Raw genomic sequence first — 27,447 nt, 5'->3', positions numbered from 1 at the left:
AGACAAACATATCATCTCTACATATATTATAATCTGCATACTTTTACACCCTACTCTCCATCTCAACAACCCAAGATTACAGACTGTTAACTTAAATATGAATTTGTCTAGCCCTTCTTCTCTTTTTGTTTGCACTGTAAAGCCTACATTTTAATATCAAAAAGAAGAAAGAAAGAAAGAAGAAAGACACGAGGAAGAAGAAAAAAGCTGCTTGTTTACTTTAGTAACTTTATCATATACAAGAACAACTAAAATACTTAACTTTTCACATTACAAATTGCATATTTTATAATCATCTTCTCTTTTTATACTATAATGCATTTTTAATACCAAAAAAGAATTGTTAAATTGGAATCCTTGTGAATTTAATCTGAAATCTCCAAGAACCATAGTATGGCAAAGGGTAATGTGAGCTAGAGCAGTACTTACTGTGAAAGTCATTTGGTAAAGGGAAACAGAAGAGAGATATATTTAATACTTTACATGACTTGATTATCATACGTCTTGGCTCTATGTTCATAGTGCTCTGGACTGGAATGTTAAGAGAGAGTTCACTTTTTTTAGACAAAAGTACAACTCTGCCATTCACACTGTACCCGAGTCTGTCACTGTAAATCATTTTAAAATGAGAGATAATGGGGAAGATAGATCAGTCCTGAGCCAAGATTTTGCAGTGGCAAAAGCAGTAACCTAAGCCAGTTGCTCAAAGATTGAAGGGTGGTTAGAGTCAGCAAGGACAATGCTGAAGTACTAAAAAATGTCTTTGTCTCAATAATCACAAACCAAAAAAAAAAGGAGGACAGGAACTGTGCAACATTGAAGAAATGCAGAGAAACTTGAGAGAAGAATGGATGGGCCAAGAGAAAGAGAGCAAAGGTAGAAAGGGGACTGTTTAGCTTACAGGATGACAGGGTGCACATGAGATATATCTCAGCATGCAAACAAAATTAGCCAACACCATTGACATTAACCAGTTGATTCTGACAAAACTGTGGCAGAAGAAAAAGTGCTAAAAGTGGGAGATAGCAGAGTGTTTGTGGAGAATGACTACTCATTGTACACCAAGCAGAAGAGGAGTAAATGTATCTAATTATTCCCAGCTATCTTCAAAATATTTTTCCCTTAAGGAACAAAATTGTTTTTTTGATGAAGTAAATGCTAAGGAAGAAATACAAAACTTTGTCCAACAAAACATGAGCTGTGAAACAGAAAGAGATTCTGCTTCTTGTTCTAATAAAGAACACAGAGAGACTGTGCCAGGGAAACCTCTTCCAGTTTTTCAACAGAAAATGCTTGAGAGAGGGAAAAAAAACACAAGTTCACTAGAAGAACTGAGAGTATGTTGTAAATGAAGCAGAGACAGGGTTTGGGGAGATGGGGATGAACAGGAATAGAAAAAGAGAATGTGGAAATATTGGAGTTTCTTGGACTTTGTTACACTTTTAGGGGAGTCTAAAGCATATGGCCTACTTCATGTCATGAATGCTTGGAGAATAAATTTGGTAACTTGGGAATGGACAAATGTGGGATTAAAAAGGAATAATTATATTTGTGAAACATGACAGAACAAGAAAATCTGGAAATATTGGACTTTTTTGAACTCAGTTAAACTTGTAGGGGATTCTCAAGCATATGCCCTACTTCTTGTCATTAATGTTCAGACAAATACCCAGACAGGAGAAATGTAACTGTAAGACATGATTATCTTTGCATCTTATAAAGTATTTTTCAGTTATTTTTAAGTGTAAAGGGGATACTAATATAAATAGGTGCTCCTGTTTTTTTTTTCATTTCTCTTCTTTCTTCCTTTTCTCCATCTCTTTGTTCAGAGTTTTAGGACATGTAGGTAATCTAATGTAAAAAAATCTGTTTAAAAAGCATGGCAAAAGAAAAAAATAGTGTGTTTTTTCTCAGTCTTGCATAGGGGAATGCCTGGGTTAAGGTCATTAACTTAATCTAGTAACACATTTTAAGAGAAAGCAAGTAAACAAAAAAAGACTATTGAATATTATAAGGCTTCTTTTTCTAGTAAACAAAGGTATGCTTGGCAGTTGTATGTCAGGTTTTCAAGTCTCTAGCATGCAACCTGATAAAGAGAAATGGCTAGGAGAAAATGTGTTCTGAAAGCATTCAAATGTTCTTAGCTGAGAGAGGTATAAAGATAAGACAGACCCAGATAGCACTTAATAGAATCACAGGCTATACCATTTGTCTTAGCATCAGCATGGATAACCCTTATGTTAGGTTATCTCAAATCTCTGTGTGTGGCTGTGAGTTTGGAACATTTGTTCCTATTAGGAGAGTAAAACTTCAATATTTGAAAATGTACATAGTGTGTTATTATTAAGTTAATAGGTTTTATGGGGTATTGGGGGTGTGTTTGTATTTTTGTTTGAGAGTTTTCAATAAAACAAAAGATATGAAAGGTGGGACATAGGATCAAATGAAGATGACAAGAAACAACTCTATAAAAATTAACATGCCAGACAGCACATGCATGTAACTCAAAAGCTGGAACTAGACATTTAACAAAAACGCTGTTACACATAAAATGTGGGAATAATAATTTTCCTAGAATATGATTGATGCTTTCTGCAATGTCTTTAAATGTTAATGGTCTTACAGAGTTACAAAAAAGAAAGAGTGCAAAAAATTATGCTACAGGAGACACACTTGGAAAGAACTGAACATGAATTTGATAATGAAAGATTTTCAGATTGGTTATTCAGTGGAAAACCTGGGGCAAAGTAACAGAGGAGTACTTATATTAATTGGTAACCAATGAAAGACTGTTTGGGCAAACACGTAGGAAAATAATTCCAAAATACAAACGCTGATCTAATTTCAAGGCACAGATGGTTCTAGTCCAGATGGAGTATGTTGAATATAACTTTATTATAAAAACAGTAAAAGAATTGGTCAAGCGCTTTCATCTTACAGCTTTGGGACTTCATCAGAACAATCTGATGTTGGATTCAACATACTCCATCTGGACTGGGACCATTTATGCTTTGAAATAAGATAAGTGTTTGTATTTTGGAATTGTCCTACTATGTGTTTGCCCAAACAGTCCTTCATTGGTTCCCAGTTTTGTGTTTGGACTTTTTTGTATGCTGTTATTTTGTGTACTTATATTAATTGCAAGAGGAGCTCCAATAGTTATAGAAGAGGATAAAAAGGACAATAATGGTAGATTTGTAGTACTAAGGGACTACTGGCAAGGGAGGAGGATTACACTGACATGTATTTATATTCCACAGAAAACTGCTATAATGGAACTTAAGAACATTCTGGGAGAAATAATCAGCTTTCAGCAAGAAAATATTACTTATAGGTGGAGAATGAAATTTAATTTGTAGTGAAGATGTGTCGGGGGGCTCAGAAAGGGAAATATAACAAAGGAGGATATTTTTTAAAGAAATTTATGAAAATATTTGGCTTGGAAGATGTGAATTCAGTACTAGGAGTTCCAAGTGAATTTACATATTATTTCAAAAGATACAAAATCTGGGCTAGGTTAGACAGAATTTACATTTCAAAGGAACAAGTGCATTTAATTGAAGGTCTTGATATGCACCCAATAACTATTTCAGATCATGCACCAATAATAACTAAAATAAAAACAAGGTAATGAAATAAAAATGAGACACTGACACTTTCCCACCTATCTGTTGAAAAGAGAGGAATTTAATGAGTAGAGATTATTTAGGATTTATTTGAGAGGATGAATATTACTTCTGAAAATATAGCTAGAGAGTGGGATAAAATTAAGGTGGAGTTTAAAAATAGGGTGGAAATGAAAGCAAGGGAGCTATGGTCAAGAAGTAACAAGAATTATTTAGAGGGGCTAACAAATGTTAAAGTATTGTAAAATAGGAGGAATCTCACAAGAACAAGAAGAGGAGCAAGTACAGAATGCTAAACAGAAAATAAGCAATTACCTTGATAATATGCATGAGTTTAGAAAGGTTGCTGTTAAGCAACTGTTTTTTGATAATAACTCTATAGCACAAACACTTTTAGCACAACAACTCAGGCAACAGAAAGTAGAAAGGGCTGTCACCAAGCTTAAGGAGCCTATAACAAGAAAGATAACAAGGAATCCTGTAGAAGTATTATAATAAATATTTCAGAAATTCTACAAAGTCTGAATAAAGCACTGAAGTATGCAAATCAAGAAAAGGTACAAATGGAAATGTTTATGGAAGAATTAACTATGACAGTGTTAGAGGTAGAGGAGGCTCAGTTACTAACAGTTAAGATAGAAGGAGATAAGATAAAAATGGTGATGTATAACCAATCTACAGGAAAGACCCCAGATATAGATGGTATTCCTGTGGAAGTTTGGAAGCTACGAGGGAATAACTGATAAAGATCTGGAAGGTTTTGTTTAACAGTATTTTAAGAGGAGGAAAAATACCAACATCCTGGAAGAAAGCAGTGGTAGCTGTAATAATTAAAGAGGGTAAACATCCATCAGATTCAGCTTCATACAGGCCCATTTCAATAATAACCATGATTATAAAGTGTGTATGTCTATAATGGCTAAATGAATGGAAAATGAGATGCCAAAATTAATAGATATGGATCAGTGTGGTTTTGTGGAGGTGAGGCAAACATTTGACAATATTAGCAGCGCTCTGATGATCCAAAGGGAAACAGAATGTAAGAAAATACCACTGTTGCTAGTGGATGTTGATGCAGAAAAAGCATTTGACAGAGTAAGATGGGACTTTATGAGCAGAGCAATGGAAGCATTTGCATTCCCTGATAAAATTATAAGGTTGATTAGGAGGATATATGAGGGATCAAAGGCAAAAATTAAAGTGGGTGGGGTCCTCTCTAATAATTTCCGGTTGAGCAGAGTAACCAGGCAGGGATGTCCTCTTTCCCCTTTGTTATTTGCATTATATTTAGAACCATTGGCAAAGAAAATAAGGGACTCATGAATTAAAGGATGTTAATTGGTATGGTGGTCAAGAAAAGCTGGCTGTATTTGCAATGGAAGCTCTGTTATATAGATATCAATAGTAAGATACAAGCAGTGAAAGTTTTTTGTCCCTTTAGTCTTATACACGGGTTAGGCATATTTTTATCAACTAGAAAAGATGTTCTTCATGTTTCATTGTTGCGGTCATTACATTTGGGTAATCTGCTGGCAGGTTGCCCTCAGTCGGCCTGATTAACAAAGTCTTGGGTCCTGCGTCAGTTGCTGTCCCTTCTTCCATGACATCAGGTCATCAGGGGTATAAAACATGCATCCGACGCCATTACATCAGTCTTTCTTGCTGTGTGGTGCCTGAAGCAGAAGCAGTTCTCAAGTGCAGGTTGGCCGACTCATGAAATCTTCGTTTTCAAGTTTCAGAACCGAAGTCTTCAACTTAAAGCTAAGTACCCCATTGGGGAAACTTTTTCGTGCTCCTTACCGATGTCAGTAAAAGTTAATAATTGCATTACTTGTGGAAAGCAAATACCTCACAAAGATTTTCATTTGTACTGTATTCCTTGCCTAGGCCCTGACCACAATGTACCTTGCTGTCGGTTTTGTGCTTTATTTAATCAGCACACTGTCCGTCGTTGGTACATTTTTGCCTCTAAGCATTTCGGGTCTCAGTTTAATTATCCAGAAATGTTGTCGGTTAGCCATCCGACTACCGGGATTCCGAAAAAACGCAAGGATAAAGACAGAAACAGGCCACCGAAGTTCAAAACTGCCAATGACGCTTCTCCTAAGCCAGTCGCCAGTTTGCTGGTACTCAGTGAGGCACTTTTGCAGCCCCTGATACCTGCTAATTCTGATTCACAGGCCTCTACTGAGACCCATTCGGAGTCCGGTATGCCGCAAGATGCTTCACCTATGGAACCCATGGATGTCTCTACCTTGGATGGGTCTGGAGCCACTGTGCAGGCACCAGCTTCTGAGGGTGTATTCAGGCCTACAGACTTGCATATTAAACCGACTCCACCTTCATTACTAAGGTCTAAATCTTGATCTATGTCTAAAAAAAAACGATGCCCAGGCCACATGTTCAGGCCCCTATGCCTAAAAAACAAATGATCAAAATGGCTGAAGATCTAAATACTCTAATCAGTGGTAGTGAACTCCCCCCCCCCCCCTCCAAGAGGTCTTGGGGTGAGCTTGATTATGAATCTTCTGATAAGATTTCTGTTAATAATGACTCTTCTAATGACCTGGATTTGTCCATACCTACATATGAGGATTCTGATGCAGAGGATTCCATTCCCTCTGCTTCCCCTCCTGAGGATTTTTCTTTTGGGGAAACTTTACATACCTTAAGGGAGCATTTCCACTGGGAAAGTCAGGAATTTTCTGATTCAAAAAAGAGGCTTAGGGATTTCCTTCTTCTATCTCAGCATAGGCCTTTGGCTATACCTCCTGTACTAGACATTGTTGATGATGTGTTTTTGGAATCCAGTATGGCCCCTGATTCCCTGCCTCCAGCTCCTAGTAAACCTGACAGATGCTACAGGGTTCCTGAGTCCCACAAGTTCCTTTTCAAAAATCCTGTTGCAGATCCAGAAACCATTTCTCAGGGGCCCAAAGGCATTAAGGCTTCTACTGCTAAAAATCCTACCCCTTCTGATAGAGACTTCAGGGTGCTGGATAGATGGGGTAAGAAGGTTTATACTTCTGCAGCCTTGGCAATCAGGGCTTTAAATTGCCAATTTCATATGTTAAAATATCAACAGCTTACTACTGGACTGCTTAAACAGAAAATGATGTTGATTCCTGACTGTGTGGAAAATAAAGATTTACAGGATTTATTGCATTCTGCTGAACAAGTTGGAAAACATACTTTGCAATATGGTTTTGATTCTTTAGAGGCCTCCTGCAGGGCTGCTGTTACTGGGTCTGTGCTTAGAAGGCATGCTTGGCTTAAGGAGCAATCTTTGCCTGATCATGTTAAAGTGAAATTCTAGGATACTCCTTTAAATCAGGACCGCCTGTTTGGCAATAAGGCTGAAGAAGTTCTAAAAAATATGGAAGATAAAGCTAAATCTATGCAAACTGTTAAGGATTTCTTACAAATGCAACCTCCAAGATTTAGTAGGCACTGGCCTGCTAAGAACTGGTCTTTTCCAGCTCCTTCCAGCTCCTCTCAAGCCAAACCCAGGCACAAAAAAAGCACCAGGTTTCAGTCCCAGGGGACTCTCAGAACTAAGCAGTGGGAGGCCTCCACTTCCAAATCTGGAAATAACAAGACAGCCCCCTTTAATAAACAGTCTCAATGACTTCCTTTTAAAATGACCAAGCACTTACCTTTTAGCCGCCCTTTTGGGGGGAAAGATTGCTCTTCATGCAAAGAACTGGGATAACCCAGGACAAATGGGTTTTAAATATAGTGTCCCAGGGATACAAATTTCATTTCCACACTTTGCCAACACCAAACGGGTGGCCAGACCTGCCCCCAAATCAGCGGGCAGAGGCTCAATAACAAGTACTTTCCCTCTTAAACAAGGGGGCTATTCAACCAGTACCAGAAGAGGAAAAGGGACAAGGTTTCTATTCCAGGCTTTTTCTGGTACCCAGAAAAGACAAATCATGGCGTCCAGTTCTGGACCTGTCTACTCTAACCCCCTTTCTGGACATTCCAAAATTCAAGATGCTGAATCTTCACCAGTTACTTCCTATGCTAGACAAAGATGCCTGGTTGGTAACTTTAGATTTAAAAGAAGCATACCTGCACATCCCAATCAGGGAATCTTGCAGAAGATACCTACACTTCAAAGCAGGCTACTTGCATTATCAGTTGTCTGCACTGCCCTTTGGCTTGTCTACTGTGCCCAGAGTAGTCACAAAGTGCCTGGCTCCAGTTATTTAATTTTACAGTCAAAGAAATATTCAAATATATCCATACCTGGACGATTGTCTAATTCAGGCAGAAAAACAGGGCATACTTCTAACTCATCTGGCATTTGTAAAAAGGATTCTAACTTGTCTGGGGTACATCATAAACAAAAACAAATCACAACTGGTACCCTCTCAACAGATTACATTCCTGGGTGCAAGCTTGAATACAACTGCCCATATGGCTTTCCTCATCACAGAGAAGCAAATTTAATTGGTAACTTACTTCGAACAAGTGGCCACAAAAACTCTTCTGTCTGTAAGACAAATACTGCAAACCTTGGGGTTCATGGCTTCCTGCATTCTTCTAATTCCATATGCAAGACTGCATATGAGGAAACTACAGTGGTACTTAAAAAGTCTATGGAGTCAACATTGTCACAGCCTAGAAACAATGATTCCTATCATACCTTGCCTACGCCTGGAATTCCTATGGTGAGCAGAGGCCTGCCACCAAAACAAGGGACTGTCATTCACACTACCCCCTGCCACCCAAACCCTAACTACAGAAGCATCAGACTATGCATGGGGGGCTCACCTGGAAGGAAAGTGCATTCAGGGAAAATGGAACCCAAATTAAATGTACCTACATTGCAATCAAAAAGAAATGTTAGCTGTACAGAATGCTCTGACAGCCTTCAAGGGCTACATTCTTCCAGGACAACTAATGGTAAAGACGGAGAAAACCAGGGTTAAGTGGTACATAAGCAGGGGGGTACAAATTCTCACCCCCTCTGCAGACTAGCCATGGCATTGTGGAACACAGCCTTGAGCTACCAAGTGCACCCACAAGCTCAATTCCTGCCAGGAAAATTGAATACACTGGCAGACGGACTAAGCAGAAATCTCATGGACCCACACGAGTGGAAACCTGGAACCATGGATTTTCAACATGTTGACAAGCAAATGGGGGAGCCCAGACATAGATCTATTTGCATCCCCCCCAGAACTACCAGTTGGACAAGTTTTGCACAAGGACTCCCTACAACGAAGCTTGGAAAGTGAATGCTCTGTCCTTCAGCTGGAAAAACCTATCAATTTACACCTTTCCCCCTCTGCCTCTGCTCTCTGAAGTTCTGCTAAAAGTCAAACAGGACAAACCAAGAATGATTTTGATTGCTCCAGACTGGCCACACCAACACTGGTACCCACTCTTGCGTAGTGTGTCACAAATATCTCCATGGCACCTGCCTCAGACCCCTTCCTTGCTGTCTCAGCAGGAGAACCAAATTCTGCACCCTCAGCTTCCAACATTGAATCTTGCAGCCTAGCTGATCACTTAAAATCACCTTATCATCCCTCAGCAAACCTGTGATGGATGTCATCTTGAAGGTGAGAAGACCTAGTTCTAGAAAATCTTATGCTGACAAATGGAAAAGATTCTGTGCCTGGAACCAATCTTTAGGGATGAGCACAGCAGCGCCCAATTTACCTCAGACCTTGCAATACTTAACTGAGATGCTTCACAAGGGCCTGTCTTTTTCCTTTATTAAAATCCATGCTTCAGCTATTTCAGCTCACTATAACACAGAACTGCCCCTCTTCTCTCATCCCCTGCTCAAGCAGTATCTCAGAGGGGCAAAGAACTTGAGACCACCCAGGAGAGCTCCTACCCCTGCCTGGGATCTTAACTTTGTTTTGGAAAAACTCACTCTACTTCCTTTCAAGCCAGCTGCTACTGCAGACTTAAAATTTCTTTCTTGGAAAACAGCCTTCCTTTTAGCAATCACTTCAGCTAGAAAGATATATAAATTACAGGCCGTTATGGTAGTGGAGCCTTTCATCATCTTTCATGCGGACAGGGTATCTCTGAGGATCAATCCATCCTTCATGCCCAAGGTGGTTTCCAGTGTGACTCTTAATCAGTCCATTCATTTGCCAACCTTCTTTCCCAATCCACAGAACGAAGGGGAACGGATTCTGCATTCCTTGGATGTGCACAGACAACTTAGATTCTACTTGGACAGGACTAAATCTCAAAGAAAATCTGAACAATTGCTGGTAGCATTTGCTGCAGGGGCAGAGGGGAAGGCTATTTCAAAACAAACCATTTCTAAATGGATAAGCCATTGCATTAATTTCTGCTATAAGCACCATGGAAAACCTATCCCCCAGGGAATCAGATCGCATTCCACCAGGGCTGCATCTACTTCTGCAGCTTTCTCAGAGGTGTTCCTACCAGGGATATCCTAGAAGCTGCTACCTGGAGTTCTGTGCATACTTTCACCAAGCATTATCATTTACCAATTTTCTCTAAATCCAGAGCTGGCTGTGCCACTGCTGTCTTGCAAGGCCTTATAGCTGGCCCTAATGCTGTATAAACTCCTCCTCCCAACCATAGCTTTGGGAATCTACCCAAATATAATGACTGCAACAGTGAAACACAAAGAACATAGTACAGTTGTGTACACTTACTATAAATGTAGATGTTCGAGTGTATTCACTGTTGCAGTCCTGGTTACCCTCCCTCCAGACCCCTACTTTTCTCTGGCTATACCTCTACCTTCTTTTACTATGCTTAAAAGCCTTTTTGGTGTATTTGCTTTTGGTTGGAGGTATAGTTTTGTGTTTTTAATTTTATTTGCTCCCCATTAAGGGGGCACCTGACATCTGGGTCAAGAAAAACTGATGTAATGGTGTCGGATGCATGTTTTATATCCCTGACGACCTGACATGGAAGAAGGGACAGCAACCGGTGCAGGACGCAAGATTTTGTTTTTTTCAGGCTGACTGAGGGCAGCCTGCCAGCAGATTACCCAAATGTAATGACTGCAACAGTGAATACACTCGAACATCAACATTTTTGGTAAGTGTACACAACTGTACTTTGTGGATAGCAATTAATCAAGAGCTTACCGATTTTATCTGTGAGGGGCAGACTGCAAGTGTTAAGTGGGATAAGTTTATTCTTCCAATAGAACAAGGTGGACTGGGATCACCTGATTTGAAGTGGGCATGTCAGAAAAACATAGTTAAGGCTCCTATACATAGCACAAGCAGAAAATTATTATTCAGAGTGGCAAGAGATGATGATGAAACAGGGGCTCAGAAAACAAGGAGAGACTGGGATTTTGGATGCAGACCTTTGAGGATAACAACAATTATCATACAAAATATATTCATAAAGTAGCAGAAAGTATTCTAAGAACTACGCCAGCATGGGAATGAAGAAAGGAGATTCTGCCAATAGAGATGACTGCAATTAGGGGTACAGAAGATAGGCAGGAGGGGGCTGGAATTTATTGGAGAAAACTGGCAAAGGAACCAAGGTATTATTAGCAAATAACTAGAGAGAGATAGGTTATAAAATGGAAAGATGCCAAGAAATAATATGGACTGCAAGTTAGAGATTGCTTTCCCTGTCAAGGACTGATATTAGAGTACAGGTAAAGAGTAAGAAATAGGGGGGGGGGTCCTAAAAGAAAGACCAGCACTGGTAGAGATTTTAGTAGAATCTAGATCAGAAGTTGCCGTTAAGAAAGGAATAATTTGTAGACCACATAAAATATTGCATGATAACTATAAGAATCAGAGTAGGTTAGAAAGGATTGCGAAGAGAGATTGGATAAGCAATTCACAAAGAAACAATGTGAGGATATATGTATGCCTCCCAAATGTGCACCAAAGTCTAGAAGATTTAGGATCTTTGCTTGGAAGTGTTTACATAGGTATTTTTATACCTCAAGTAGACTCCAAAGAATTTTTCCTCAGATAGACAGCAGATGTTGAAGGTGTGATGGGGAAGAATAAGGTAACTGGGAACATATTTTCTGGGAGTGTAACGAGTTGGCAGACTTTAAAGATTCCCTGTAGACTGCTCTATCAGAGATACTAGGTGAGCAAATTGGTCTAACTAAGGAAATTATTTTTGAGCTATGATACAGAATTGGAATTGCCTAGACATAGTAAGGCCTTGCTGAGTCTAATTATGGTGGCTGCCGAAAAAGCAATTACTACAAAATGGAAATCAAAGTCTAAACCAACTTTACTAGAAATAGCAAAGATAGTAACAGAGATAAAACTACTGGAATTGGGACCTTTAGAAAAGTGTAGGAGCAAATTACATATGAAAAATGGGAATTGTGGGATCAATGCATGCAGAAGAGGAACTATGTTTAAAAGAAGGTAGGAGTTGAATGAGTTATGTAATGCTTGACTGACAATGACTGGATGTATTATAAGTGATGTATAATGTTTGCAGCTACGGTTGTGTCAGCAAGGTTTGTAAGGTATAGTGTGTCAGTATGATTTATTTTAATTTCTCCAAATGTAAGATTGCCTTTCTCATATGTGATAATATAATAAAGATGTTTCTTGTTTAAAAAAAGTACTCATAGCTGGTGCCTCAGAGTTGTCTAATAACAGACTGTTGGAGATGATGCAAGAATCACAGCTACAATCTTTGATAGGAAAAAGAACAAAATGGAAACCAGGAAGCCTCTATAAGTGGGCAGGCAGGACATATGAATTTGAGTTTAGTGTAGATAAATTAATGCTTCTGTATTTTGGCCACAATAACATGAAGATGATAAATAAGTCTTAAGACACTGAACTAGGAGACATGGTGGATGAAAATGTGTGTGGAGTCTGCATGTCTTCCCCACGATCGAGTGGCATTCGAAAGACATGCGTGAATGGGCGTGCCTTCGTTGAAGGTTGGGCGTCGAGCTGGCACCTCGGCACCATAAAAATCTACTGCCAATAATTAGCGGACCAGAGTTCCGCTGTGGTGACCCCTAACCGGGAAAAGCCGAAAGAAGAAGAAGACGTGATTATCACACTGACCCTGAACTATTAAGTACAAGTAGAGGGCAGCAGTAACAACAAAGAAGGTACTAGACTGTATTCTGTGGTGCATGGACTCCAAGGATATGGAGGTTAAATACTCCAACTTTATCATACACTAGTGAGACCATGTCTAGAGTGTTGTATGCCACTCTAGAGATTGCACAAAAATTTAATAAAACAACTAGAAAGCATCCAGATGAAAGTCACCCTGGTCTTTGGAGGCATGGAGGGGTAAGTGCATGAATGATATATAGAACTGTTGCAAAGACAGACACAGGGCATCACCAAGACAGAACCACTACAAGATGTGAACCACCAACCTAAAGGTGGCTCAGTGATGTGGGAGTGTTTTTTGTAACCTTTTTCAGGGCAAGTTACTGAACAGTCATACCTGACAATGGCTTAGATGTGGGATCTCAGTTGGTGACAACTACCCAGTTGTATCTAGGGTATGCATCAGTTGAGTCCTAACATGTTCCTTTCCATGTTGTATATTGATCCACAAATGTATGTAAAGGGGTTGTTCTGTAAGACACATAAACATTTTTCTTCTGCTGGTACATCAGAGCTGCAACAATGAGTTCCTGCACTACTGTGTGTATGTATGTGATCATGTGCTATTCAGATACGTGAACTGTAGCAGTCAATGTGTCAAAGGGTGGGAGGAGTCATGCATATGATGTTCATCATTCCCACTGCATTAGTGGCAGTTTGGGTTATCTTCCAAGGTAACCCAGTACTGACCACCTTTTAAAAGCTCAGACTCCCATTTCTCTTTCTTCATGTGACAAATGAATGGATGAGCATATCCTGAGAGGGAAGCCTTCAGCTGTTAAAAGAAGTCTTTTCTGCCTTCCAAAGAAGAAAATTCCTCTGACTCTTCACAGGATCCATTACTAATTTTTTTTTTCTGGCTTACTGCTTAGATAAGCCCAATATGGGGAACCCTTCTCATTGTATCTCATTTTATTATTACATTTATTATTCTTTGTCTATTTTACATTTATTTAAAAAAAATTTAATATTTTATTTCTGTCACTGTTTATTTAGCTTCTGTCTTTGACAAATATTTGTTTTTACCATTTCTCAGGACACTTTTAGTATTTGTCTTAGAAGTGCAGTATATATATGTGCTGTTAGACACTAGGAACTGTCTTGTGCATTCAGATGTGCACCTGTCTTTACTATTGTTTCATCTTTTAACAGAAAATTATTGCAGAACCTGGCTTTTTTTCAGCATTTATACATTCTTTGCTACATGCATGACTGCTCTGTGTGTTTTTAACTTTGGATCACAATTTTACCACATATGTAATTATCTGAATGTGCTGTGAAAATTTTACTCTTTCTGACAAGAAAATACAGCTTAAATTACTATCAAACATTATTTTATGGTAGGTTAATATAGTTAAAGCGTGTGCAACTAATTTGTAATACTGGTTTGGCACATTTTTGTTTTAGTGTTTGGATTTTTTGTACTAGAAATTCTTGAATATCTGTCACTTATAAAGGAATTCTGAACACATTTCAGACATTTTTTGTGATAATAGCACAGCTTGTCAGAGTTTAGTTGAGTGGGGACATACTTATTACTTGAAACTTTAAGGGAATATTGTGATACATTATCCAGTACTTTCAGTTTATTATTCTGGTTGGTGTTCTCTCTACTGATTTGATGGATCCTAACTCTGTTAACCAGCCTCTCCATCAAATCTGTTTGCACCTAAAAAGAAAAACCAAAACAAAAATATGCTTCAACGTAGTGTTAAGGATTTTGTCTGGGCCGTGCTTGACCCACAGACCACTTACCTTACCTTTTGCCTCATCTACCTCTAGTATAGCTGTGCTGGCCACTATGGAACACAGGTTAGACACATCCACCATGGCTGTTCCAGTTACTGGTGCAGGTAAGGGAGAACCAAACCCTTTAGGAGCAGGAATAGTCTGGGGTAAGAACCCCCTTCCCAGGCATAATACTCTGTTCTGTTTATAAGGCTAATGTGGTTTCCTTGGCTAAGACTGTTCTGCAGACAGTTACTTCTGGTGATTGTGTTCCCATCCTTTGCTCTAGTGCTAGTTTCACTGCACACCTTCCTGTTGTTTCAGAGAACAAAAAGGATAATATGACAAGGACAATGGTGATGTCCTAGATGGCACCGAGTCCAGTCACTCTGATTCTTTGGAAAGTGAACCTGTGTTTATGTCCAAACAAGTGATCAGTTTTACTCAGATGATTGCTAGATTTAGTAATGTTTTTACTTAGGTATAGTTGGGAATTACCCCAGAACGAGGCAGGGTATATGACCTTATAGAGGATGAGACACCCAATTCTGTGGCTATCCCCCTGTTTTACTGACCTTGGAAGAAATTTATAAAACTGCCTGCAGAACACTGTTATCTATTCCAGCATTCCTTAAAAAGTTTCAGAGAAAATATAGGGTCTCCTTGGACATAACAGGTCTCTTTTCTCATATGACTGCTGGTCCAGCAATGATCTCTTTAGCTGCCTGTTCCAATAAAAGTCCTTGGCTTCATCTAATCCAATGTTCCCTGATAAAGAGAGAAAACTGTAAGATTTTTAGAACAAAAGGATGTTGCTTTCTAAAAACCTAGCCTTATGAATGTTTTTTTTTTTTTAATTTGACTCAGGTTTGAAGACATGCTTTGAGAGGTGCTTGAATGTGCAGATACAGTTTCAAGAAAAGTTGTTGTATTAAGATGGAATTCTTGGTTACATAATCATAACTTCTATGATGATTTAAATGCCAGGTTTCTGAATGCACCTTTCAAGTTTTTGAATTAGTATTTGGGCTATCTGTTACAGAGATTCTCAAACAGTGGGATGACAGTGGCAAATTAATGCATGAGATCTCTAAAATGTTTCATGTACCGACGTTCTCACCAAATAAGGAGTCTTTCTTCAAGAAGCAGAATAAACAAAAATCTTAGCCAAACAAAAAAAGTCAAGGATCCAAAAGGAAATGTTAGGAGGAGGATTACTTTTCAAAACCAAACAAGAGGGGTTCCTTTCCAAAAAGGATCAACCCCTGAAAAGAAATTAATATGCAAATCACATAGCACCCATACCCCCTCTCCTGTCTTTAACTTCTCTTCCTCCTTCCCCCAGGATTTCTCTCAACCCTGCAGCCTGGTCTCAAATAGTCACAGGCAAATGGGTTCTGAGAATAATTCTAAGAGGATATATTTGACTGTCTATAGAAAATCATTTGCCTTTCAGGGGAATTCCCCCACACCCACCAGAGCAGACAGAGCTGTTTCCTTCAGTGTTCCATCACATGGTAGAAGCAGGGATCATATAACCAGTACTCAAAATACACAAAGACAAAGGATTTTACTCCAGAAATATTTTGGTACTAAAAAGGAGCACTCCTGGAGAAAAATCCTAGACTTGTCCTTTCAAAACATCTTTGTAAAAGTTCCAAAATTCAAAATGCTCACCTTACATTCAGTCCTAGGGTTGCTTTCAGACCACTGTTTCATGGTGACTCTACATTTCAACGACACTTATCATCATATTCCTATTGTTCCCCAGTTCCAGGAAATGTTCAAGGCTTGCTGTGTCTAGCTTACATTATCAGTTTTCTGCATTACCCTTTGGGCTGTCTACTGCATCTCAAGTGCTTACAATGTGTCTAGCCCCAGTGGTTGCCTATTGCAGAACTGTGGGCATCCACATTTTTCCTTATTTAGATAACTTGTTGATTTGTGGAGATTGTGTATCCAAGTGTTTAGAGTCTTTAGACAATGTTGCATCCCTCCTTTCCCACTTGTGCTTCAAAATGAACCTTCAGAAGTCCTCTTTCACACCCTCTCAATGAACTATTTTCCTGGGGTGTTGGATGGATACAGTAAAAAAAGATGGCTTTTCTGTCAGAAGGCAAAGTTCTGAATTTACAGGGCATTTTCTTAAATGTCACTCTTCTAGACATTGTCTCAGCAAGAGAGTCTTCAAACTTCTAGCCCTCATGACATCAGTGATCCTCACGATACCACTGGACAGACTACACATGAGAAAATTCAATGATAATTGAAGAATTGTTGGACCCAGTCCCTTCATCCCTTGAATTTCCAGGTAGCAGTACTGGGATTTGTGAAACAGGGACTGCAGTAGTGGAGGGAACAAGTCCAATCTGTCTAGATGGACTCTTCAGATTTTGCATGGAGAGCAGTATATATGAGAGTGCAAGGCTTGTGGGGCCCTCAGGACATGCAAAAGCACATAAATGTAAAAGAGATGTTGGCAGTGATTCATGCCTAAGAAGTTATTCACATTTATGGACACCGTGTTCTCTTCTAGTTTTCACAGAGAACAGTACCATGATATGGTACCTGAACAAGCAAGGAGGCAGTGATGACCTGGGAGCTGGCTGTACAGCATTCTGTGACTTTTCAGGCCAAGTACATTCCATCAAAGTAAAACACAGTGGTAGACAGACTAAACAGAGCCTGGATAGGGCCTTACAAGTGGAAAGTGCATGTGGAGGTATTCCTGGACTTGATCCAGATGTGGGGAACACCTCAAATAGATCTGTTATCTTCCTTTGAAAAGAGAACTGAAAAAATTCTGTATAACACATCCTTACAGTCATGCTTGGAACACCGAAGCTCTAATTTTCCTGTTTCTGTATACATTTCCACCCTTTCCAATGATTCCCAAGGTAATTCTAAAGATTCAGAAAGAATTACAAAAGATCATTGTGGCATCCTTCTTTTGGCCCAGACAAAGTTTGTTCTCCCTTTTAATGTTATTTGACAAGGGTAATTACCACAAGCTTATTCACAGACTGGATCTGCTCACTCAGCATCAGTGGTGAATGGTACACTCCAATGTAGAGCAATTGCAGCTAACAGCCTGGATGATTCTATTTTGATTGATTTTAGACATTTGTTTCATAAGGATGTACAGCAGCTATTTAAAGAGGTAAGTAAACCTTCAGCTAGAAAACCTTAAATTTACAAGGTTTTATAGGTGGTGTCTAGCGAATAACACAGGTCCTGAAAAGGTTTTGTCCCCTCTGGTTTTAAAATATGGTGTGCACTAAAGAATAATTGTGAATTAGGATGATGGATCAGATGGACTGGGGCAGTTGTCCCCCTTGCCCTACCCTAGCAACACTCCTTAAAGGCAGCAGCCTGGTCCTCTTTTCATACCTTCACAAAACACTACAAAATGGATTAATTTCATGGTTCAGAGCAGGCTTTGTTAGGACCATTCTCCAGTGGCTCCCGGATCCTTATCCTTTCATCTCTCAGACAGGGTAAGCTTTGGGAATGTATCCAAAGTGCCACTGAAGCAGTGAGAATGATGAACATAGTACAGCTGCATAAGTCCTACTTACCTGTAACAGTAGATCTTTAAGGTCCATACTACCTCAGTGGCAGCACTCATCTACCATCCCCCAGATTGTGCATAATTTAGGTGGGTTTCATCTTGTTTGATTCGGTTATTGTTGGATTTGGTATTATATGATACTGTGACTGGCTGCAAATTTCTTCTTGCTACATGATTCTGGCTTCGGTTACCTTCCTCACTTTCTTCATGGAAGCAAAAACACTTGAACACTCACTTCCTGTGACAAATGAATGCTTCCCTCTCGGGATTTGCTTAGTCAATTAGCTATTAAAGGAAGAGTGAGGGAGGGGAGTCTGAGCTTTTGAAAGCTGGCCAGTACTGGTTACCTTGGCAGATAACCCAAAGTGCTACTGAAGCAGTAGAAATGATGGACATCTACTGTTACAGATAAGTAGGGCTTATCCCAATGTACTTTCTAGCAGTGTCAGCCATGAGCTGCACTGCCTCCAGTGTGTGTGCACCAACCACAGGAGAGAAGTGTGGAGGTGACCATCACCAACATGACATCAGCTCATTTTCTGACCTTAGTAACACACATGGCCTCAGTCAGGAGATGTGTTGGTCTGTGATGCAGGTACATCATAGCAAAGATTATGGGTGTGCTTTGTGGTGAGTGTGAGGTGGCACAAACAATGTAGAATGACCTGCAGAATGTGCAGAGTGACATATATGGGGATCTAAAGCAGACATGCCTGTTGAGGGCAGTGGTGGTCCAAATGACATCCATTGGTGAATCCATGAAGATGCTGTTAGATGCCTACCATGGCCATACAAGGGTCCAGATGTATGATGGATGGTCACATGCCAGTCTTACATAGATGGCACATACAGTTTTAGAGACTGCATCACTGTCACTCCCCTGGCCATCACTGCATCCATCCCTAGGCATGGCCATTCTCATGGTCATGGCTACCATAGGTGTGCTTTTGAATGTGTGGATGGGGTTACAGCTGCTGGACTGTGGTAGGGAATTATTTGAGAATGACTTCCTGTACAAAGAAGTTGACATAGTATTGTCTCCAATATTTTTTACTTGTACATCCAAGTAAGCTATAGACTCAAGATTATACTCTGCATTGAACTATAACCCCCAATTATTTTCATTTAAATATTGAATAAAATCACTAACCTTTTAAACACTGGGGGTCCATAAAAGCCACCAGTCAGAACCACTGCTGCATATGCATTGCATGCAGAAATGTTATGTTCAGAATCATAAATCATAACTTTTTCAAAGAAATCCATAGCTCATTAACACTTGTGTGGTGTGGAATGTCACACCTGTGCCAGCCTACACACATCTTGCCTTCCTAAGCATTTTATGAAAAATAAACTTTATAAGCATAAGATAAACAAATATAAATATTATGTGAAAAAAAGCTATTAAAATTGTACAAATAGCAATGTTATCCACAAGAAGTGTTCTTTACAATGATAATAGTACATTCATAGTTTTTCCATAAATACTGTGATAAATAATGCACAAAACCCCCAAATTATATGTTTTTTAAACTTTCACAAACAAATTTTCATATCTTGAAAACTCTACAGCCTATAAATTGCTACTACATTTTTGTTAACCAGACATAAGCATTCACATGACAAGAGATTTCTCTATAAATGCACATTTATTGAGATATTTACAGAAATATGAAAACATATGCTTAATTGTATATTTAGCAAAACAAATAATACTGGATATCTCTCAAGATGTGCTACTTACGGTCAAATATCTAGGACAGTTTTCTTCAACATGTAAGATTTTAGTTAATGGTATGCAAAAGTTTGCAAGTCGCTCATTTTTGAACTATTAAGTACATATAGAAATATTACCTATTTTCATAATTACTAGCAAACAGCTAGCAATATTTCCAGTATAGTGTGATATAGACTAGCACTGACAATGAATTGTCCTGCCTCCCTCATTGGTGTTTCACACCATACACCTCAATAACATGTAACTCTCTCAATTATGAAAATATTAACATAAATTTGAAAATATGAATACTAAGTGCCAAACAAAGATTTATTTCTCCATTCCAGGACATCCTGGACTAACAACCTAAGTGCTCTTTTGTTAATAATTCTGTGTCCTTTCTAGTACTGCCTATTATTAATTGTTAAGTAACTTAGTTAAAGAAGCCAGACCCAAAATAGTTCTGGATGCCTAAGGCAGCTTGAATGTGAACTGGAACTGTACAAAAAAAGGTGTTTTATGCTTGAATGAGATAAAAAAATCAGCATAAATTGGGATAAACCATTCCCCCATTGATATGACACTTAACTGTATAAATCATCACTTGTCAAACCAGAGACTCTTCTTAGGTTAAATATGCTCAGCTAGACATATCAAAAACATATTGAAATCAGAAGGATGCATGTTGGCCCTCTACAACCAGTATTCCAGGGCCTATAAACCTGCTCAGTTCGGCATACTTGAATATAAAGACCTTACAGCCAAAGTACATAAAATGTAAGCTGGTTCTAATGCTACTTCATTCACCAATCAGAGGAAATTTAGAGTCTTTCAAATGGGACCTGATGAATGCATATAAAGGTGCCAGTTGTAATGCTAAAAAATCCAACAAGGTTCAGTAATGGAACCTTTATCAACTACTGCTGGTCAAGCCAGTGACTTTAATGCACCCTTGTAAATTTTGGGTTAAATATAAAATATAGTGCTGCTGGGGCTTCTACAAACAATTTGTGATAATGTTTAGTTTGTATGATGCCTTTATCTAAGGCTAGTTTCAAGAAAGCATCTATATCTTGTTTAAACCTTTGTGTTGTATTCAACATCATCTTACAGTAAAACTGACAGTTTTCCATCTGGGTCATTGTTTCAGCCTGATACTGGCTAAAATCCCAAATGACTGTACTGCCCCTTGTAGCAACCCCAGAAATGGCAGTAGACTTATTGTGCCATTAGAGATTTCAGTCCATTCATTCAGCGCCTGTCAAATTGTCATAATTAAAGCAGAAAATATCCTGTTAATAAAAATGTAAATACGGCATGACTGCTTTTTCAAAGGCAGTCACTGTAGTGTTAAGGCTGTTGTTTAAAGGCTAACTGTATAAATTTAAAACCTCTAGTGATACTATCAGTTTGAGACATGTTGAAGAAGGTGTGTGGTTCCCTCAAAACTGGTATGTGACTGCATTCTTCTTGTCTTTTTCATGGATTAATAAAGTTCTAAATTTATTGACCTAGGAGGCAGTGCTGGTCATTTACTGTTTTATATGCTAGTTTGGATTGGGCATTCATACCAGGACATTACTTCTAGATGACCCTATAGTAAGTCCTCCCACACAAAATGCTAGTAGAGGCTACATGAACCCAATGTGTGATTCATGAGCAGTGTCTGCATCGTGGACAGACGCATTTGTATATACCCTGTGCATTGCACACTTCTTTTTTTAACAATTATCACTTATGACATAGGCAATCATACATTTACATAAATGAAAACAAACCATATCAATATAGTCCCAGCTGCAAGTATTTTACATCAGAGACAGTATTGACAATTTTAGTTGTGCATTGCACACATCTTGACAGCTGTTGGCATGGATGACCTTCTGGTTGGTATTACCAGATGGCATGTGAAGTGGGGGGGTCCTGATGGTAATGTGAGTGCAACCAGTAGCCCTGAGGTCCTCAGAGAAAGGGACTATGTTGAAGAAAGCCTCGATATTGAGGGTTCTCATTGCAGTTGTTCATGGAAACTATTCAGGCTTCTCTACATACTGCAGCATCACATCAAAGAACTGTTGTAGGATTTGTAAGACTGATGCTTTCAAATTGCCTAAGTGTCCCTTCATGGATTGCCCTTGATTCCATATGTGGGCGGCAAGTATCTGCTACCTCCTATACGGTGTGTCTGCTCATACAGTAGCAGCTGACAGAGTCCTGGTTGTGGTAGTTATAGTATGTCAAGCTGAGTCCATCTCTGATGCAGAGGCTGACAATGCACAACATCAAAGGCACTGGCTCCAATGGGAGCCATCCAGTACTACCATACTGCTCAGCTAACGCTGCTGCTAGCATCTTTGTATGTGAAGCTCCTGCACACTGGAAAATCCTGACGTTTAGAACAGGTGAGCACCACAACACTTCAAATTAAATTTATATGTCTTTGAATTGCTCTGTCATGTATGAGTTCATCTGCATATGCAATGAGCCTCATCAGCATGTTGACACTCATTTGCATGACATTATTTGCATACCAAACATACTACACTATTTCTGTTGTACTGCAGTCACACTACTTGTGTCTCTGAATCACTCCCTCCCTGCATGTCATCACTCAACATGTTATTTTTGAGCAAAGCTGTGTGCTAATTGTTTATGAATAATCCCCCATTCCAGGGATTTAAAAAGACTTAGTATAATGTAGAAGCCTTAGTTGGGAAGGTTTCCACATTACACTAAATCTTTTAAGTTCAGAAACTGCTCTGTCTCTGAAGTTCTCTCCTCACAGGGAACTTGGCATGGACAGCTGTCCCATGGCGGAAACTGCATGCAAATGTGGCCGTCCAGATGATTGGCTAATACTAATTAGCCATGTGCTCTCCCTAGAGATATTAATGGCTTCCAAATTGCTTTGGCCAAGTAAAAGCTTACTGTAGGAGGGAAATGTAACTGCTGTAAAATCACAGTTGTCATCCATTCATTCCTATTAAATTACTGGTGGTGCAAGTAAGCTCAGAGAAGATGTGGGGGTAGTGGAGTGTATTAATGTATGTGTGTGTGTGTGTGTGTGTGTGTGTGTGTGTGTGTGTGTGTGTGTGTATGTGTGTGTGTGTGTGTGTGTGTTTGCCTACATTGAGAGACAGAGCAAAAGCAAGTGTCTGGATGTGTGTGTGTGTGTGTGTGTGTGTGTGTGTGTGTGTGTGTGTGTGTGTGTGTGTATATTGGTTTTTGCATGTGGATATATATATATATATATATATATATATATATATATATATACACACACACACACACACACACACACACACACACACACACACACACGCATGTGTGTGTACAGGAATGTCAGGGAGTGTGTATGTCTGTGTATGGTTGTGTGAGTGTGTGCATGTTTGTATGTGTGTGTAGAGGTTGCCTTTGCTAAAGTGATTCATGGGCTGCTAAGTAGAACACTGGCACAGTCGAGTTAATAACGCTAGTGTTTGATTCAGAATCATGGTAATGAACGATAGTGAGGTCATTTTCATTGCGGCCATACCTGTCTCTGAATCATATTTTCTTGCCATTGATCTAACTTACCTACAGTTATTTTGTGCAGTGAGCATTTTGCTAAATCCTAGCCTACATATTTTACTGCCACATGTAGCACATGCGCTTCCATTGATTTATATTTGTATTATTTTTATTTGTAATGGTGATGGACAGGTTGACAGATGAGATCAGACAGGAGTCCCTGTGGACTATGATGTTTGCAGATGACATTGTGATCTGTAGTGGGAGTAGGGAACAGGTGGAGGAGACCCTGGAGAGTTGGAGATATGCTCTAGAGAGAAGAGGAATGTAGGTCAGCAGGACTAAGACAGAATATATGTGTGTGAATGAGAGGGAGGACAGAGGAATGGTGAGGATACAGGGAGTAGAGGTGGCAAAGGTGGATGAGTTTAAATACTTGGGATCAACAGTTCAGAGTAATGGTGAGTGTGGAAGAGAGGTGAAGAAGAGAGTACAGGCAGGGTGGAGTGGGTGGGGAAGAGTGTCAGGAGTGATTTGTGACAGATGAGTACCAGTAAGAGTGAAAGGAAATGTCTACAAAAGGATAGTGAGACCAGCTATGTTATATGGGTTGGAGACAGTGGCATTGACAAAAAGGCAGGAGTCAGAGCTGGATGTGGCAGAGTTAAAGATATTAAGATTTGCATTGGGTGTGACAAGGATAGACAGGATTAGGAATCAGTATATTAGAGGGTCAAATCAGGTTGGACGGTTTGGAGACAAAGCCAGAGAGGCGAGATTGCATTGGTTTGGATATGTGCTGAGGAGGGATGCTGAGTATATTGGGAAAAGGATGCTAAGGATGAAGCTACCAGGTAACAGGAAAAGAGGAAGGCCTAAGATAAGGTTTATGGATGTGGTGAGAGAGGACATGCAGGTGGTTGGTGCGACAGAGCAAGATGCAGAGGACAGGAAGAAATGGAAACAGGTGATCCGCTGTGGCAATCCCTAACACGAATAGCTGAAAGAAGATTATTTTTATCACTTTTAGGCATTGTTTATTCTTATTTTCATTTTTACTGCCAGTTTTGTACTCTGTTATGCCATCAGTCAATGATTTTAACTGTGCATTCACAAATTGATTTGCTTGATGCATATTAATGGCTTGTTCAAGTGTTACATTTGCTTCTCTCTCAGTAGCTTTCCTCTTATGTAATCATTGTTTGTATCACACATAATTCTGCCTCTAATTAAAGTGGCCAGATCACATAACCCTAACTCCTGCAACTCTCATTTTCCTGCATTAGTATAATAGAATGCATGAGATTCCCTGGGGTGGGATGGTTTAAGGAGAGATGGTAGGGGACAAGTTGTATCTGTATACAATACTTATATAGCTAGAGCCTACAAATACAGATAACACAGCAGAACAACAAGATAGTATTTAAGGTTACCAGTAACTTACATCACAGTGTAGAATGTGGTATTTCACTGCTTATGCAATACAGATAGCCTGTAACAGCTAATGTACACTGTGCTGGGATGCAAGGCTTTACTGCATGAGTAGAGTCAGTTGTAAGGTGGAGTATCTGACTGGATGTTGAGAAATAGGAGAAGTTAATTCTAATAATGTACTAGTATCACAACTGTGCTTCTGTTTGTAATTATTAACAGCTTTAGAGCTTAATGACTAAATTGTTTTTTTTTTTTTACCAGGTCATTTCAAAATAATCTTGTTCATAATTTTGCTAAGTTCATGTCTATAACTAGCAATATGCTCTATGCGGTTCATTTAGATTATTATATGTTTAATAATTTGCATTTTTTTTCTCAGTTGTTCCAGGAGAGAGTAAACCTTGTATGCCACTGGTTTGACATGTGGACTGATAAACAGAGGAAACAGTTTATACACATGATATTGACACGGTGCAGTAAATCACAGTTAAGGTGGGTTAATTAAGTTGGACTGTATTTTCACATACATTTCCCTCAGTTATTGCTGCTATGTGTTTAGAGAAAATGTAATTCCAATGTGTTTAAAATGCATTGTTCACTTCAGAAGCAATTAATTTAATTTCTAGCTGTACTCAATGTTAACATTACAAGTGAATTTGAAAAAAAAATGAAGACTATACTGTCTTGACTCTTTAATTTAATTGTTTATTCAGATTTCGTTTACAACCACTCCTGCAAAATGATAGTATAGGAGGTATGAGCTATAACTTATTTAGTTTTATTTTTTTATCTGTTGTTGACCAGGTTAGCCCCACCAGGCTAATGGCTGCCTCTCAGGGCAGTCCCTAGGTAGTATTTATACTACTAGAGGATAATTGGCCAGAGCATCGAGAGTACTGAAAGAAATGAAGGATAAAGCAAATCTTGAGACTGGAGAATGTGTGCAGGATTGTGAGGAAATGTTTCAGAGAAACCTGTTTGATGGAGATGTGTCAGCAAATGGTGGATGAATAATTAAACCTTCCAGTTGGGAGGGTTGCGGGATGACTTACTTAAAGAAATGGTGGTGCAGAGTGAGTCGGAAAATAAAGGAGAAGTTTCCTGTGGGGACGTTATGGAGAAAATACAAAAGGAGGCTGCAGAGACAATCCTGAAGAATAGTGGTGAGATGGAAAAGAAAACATATGCAGAAAAATTAAAAGAAGGCAAAAGTGGAGTAGCAGAAAAGAAGGCAGAAGAAAATGAAAAACAGAAGTATGTAGTAAGGATTCAAAGTGAATAAGACAAAGAAATGGACAGGCATGACATTGGGACAATTTAATAGCTCCTTTGGGTATAAAAGCACATGTGGTAAATGCATTTATTCTTATTAACAAAGAGACATTATGTGACATTATATTTGAGACTGTTTTAAATGGAAAATTTTCTTGGAAAATATAAAAAAGGAAAGACCGTGTCCCCATGGAATCTTTACGCAATAAAAACATTTAACAGGGAAACAAAAATGAAGATTCATGTACAATTTCAAAGAGTGGTAGAAAGAGAGACTTTGAAATGACATTTGAAAGCTTTATGTGAAGAAGTACTGGACATTGCAAAGGTTTATGACAAAAGGGGTTTATGGACTGTGGCCTGGATTGTAATATTGTGCTAAAAATAGAAAGAGAAAAAATTATACATATACCAAGCATGATAAATTTGGAGGGGAATAGGAGTGTTGTAAAATACTGGAGACAACCAAAACATGCTTTTTTAGTGGAAAAAGGACATTTGATGAGTAACTGTAACAAAAGAAAATGTTATATTTGCAGGGAAATGGGACATGATGCAAAGAAATGTGAAATGAAATGTTATAAATGTAACAAAATCGGACATTGATGGATGGGTTGCAAAAATAAAAATGAAAAAAGAAAGAGAAGAAAATGAACAAAGAAAAATAATTTTAGAAGTAGTAGATATAGAAGGAAATCTAGATGAGAAAAAATAATAAAGTGGAAATAGGAGAAGGTTCTGAAAAAGTGATGAAGAAGACATAAACTGGGAGGTAGTAAAAGGAAAAAATAATTCTATTGATAAAAGGGTAAAAGACCTAAAGAAAATTCAAAGGATGCATACAAATGAAAAACAGAAGGGGCTTCGTATAATGGTTAAGATGTTTGACCCACAAGGTACAGTGTTTGATTTGCACCTTTGGAAAGGAAATTGGTTAGGCATAGAATTGCCTCTTATGAAAGCTAGACTGTTAATTGGCTATGAAGTTATAAAACCATAACTCTGAAAATGGAAAATGAAAATGGTGGGGTGCTTTCTGTAAATGTGAATAGTATTAAGAATATAGTATTAAGAAGAATAGGGATTCTGGAGTGGTAAATACAGATCTATGTTTATTCATTGAAAGGAATAACTATCGAATGGCACATCATTGAATGCAAAGCATGGAAACTCCATCCGTTGAAAGTGCACTTCATCAAACCTGTGAGACGGGGAAAGTAACGACTTGACCATTTCAAAAAACAAAAAAGTGTCGCTGGAATTGATGTCTCAAACAGAATTAAACAGACACTATCTTACTGAATAAAATTTATTCAAGAAACCCATAGCAAACTGGTTAAGCACTTTTGTCAGGTTTAAAATGAATACCCAACTTCCTCAGAACCTGTATAATACAGGAAATTATCCTTTAAATAACAAGCTCACAGGAAATAAAACACATCACATCCATTAATAATGAAATAATAAGATATAATGCAAATAGCCTAAAAATTGAAAGCAGCA

The 27,447-nt window shown here is 38.8% G+C and overlaps 1 protein-coding gene across 2 annotated transcripts in view; it reads left to right on the top strand.

Annotated features, from left to right (window-relative positions):
- ECT2L (epithelial cell transforming 2 like) overlaps window positions 1-27,447 on the top strand; it is a 1,012,011-nt gene that overhangs the window by 203,555 nt on the left and 781,009 nt on the right. For both annotated transcript variants that reach the window (XM_044064710.1, XM_044064701.1), the window contains exon 3: window positions 25,052-25,164. In XM_044064710.1, the coding sequence (XP_043920645.1) occupies window positions 25,052-25,164 (113 nt within the window). The remainder of the gene's footprint in view (window positions 1-25,051; window positions 25,165-27,447) is intronic.

The sequence above is a fragment of the Protopterus annectens genome, chromosome 1.part0 (assembly GCF_019279795.1).
Source record: "Protopterus annectens isolate FY-2018-M chromosome 1.part0, PAN1.0, whole genome shotgun sequence".
NCBI lineage: Eukaryota > Metazoa > Chordata > Ceratodontiformes > Protopteridae > Protopterus > Protopterus annectens.
This window is presented reverse-complemented; position numbering and strand designations above follow the sequence as displayed.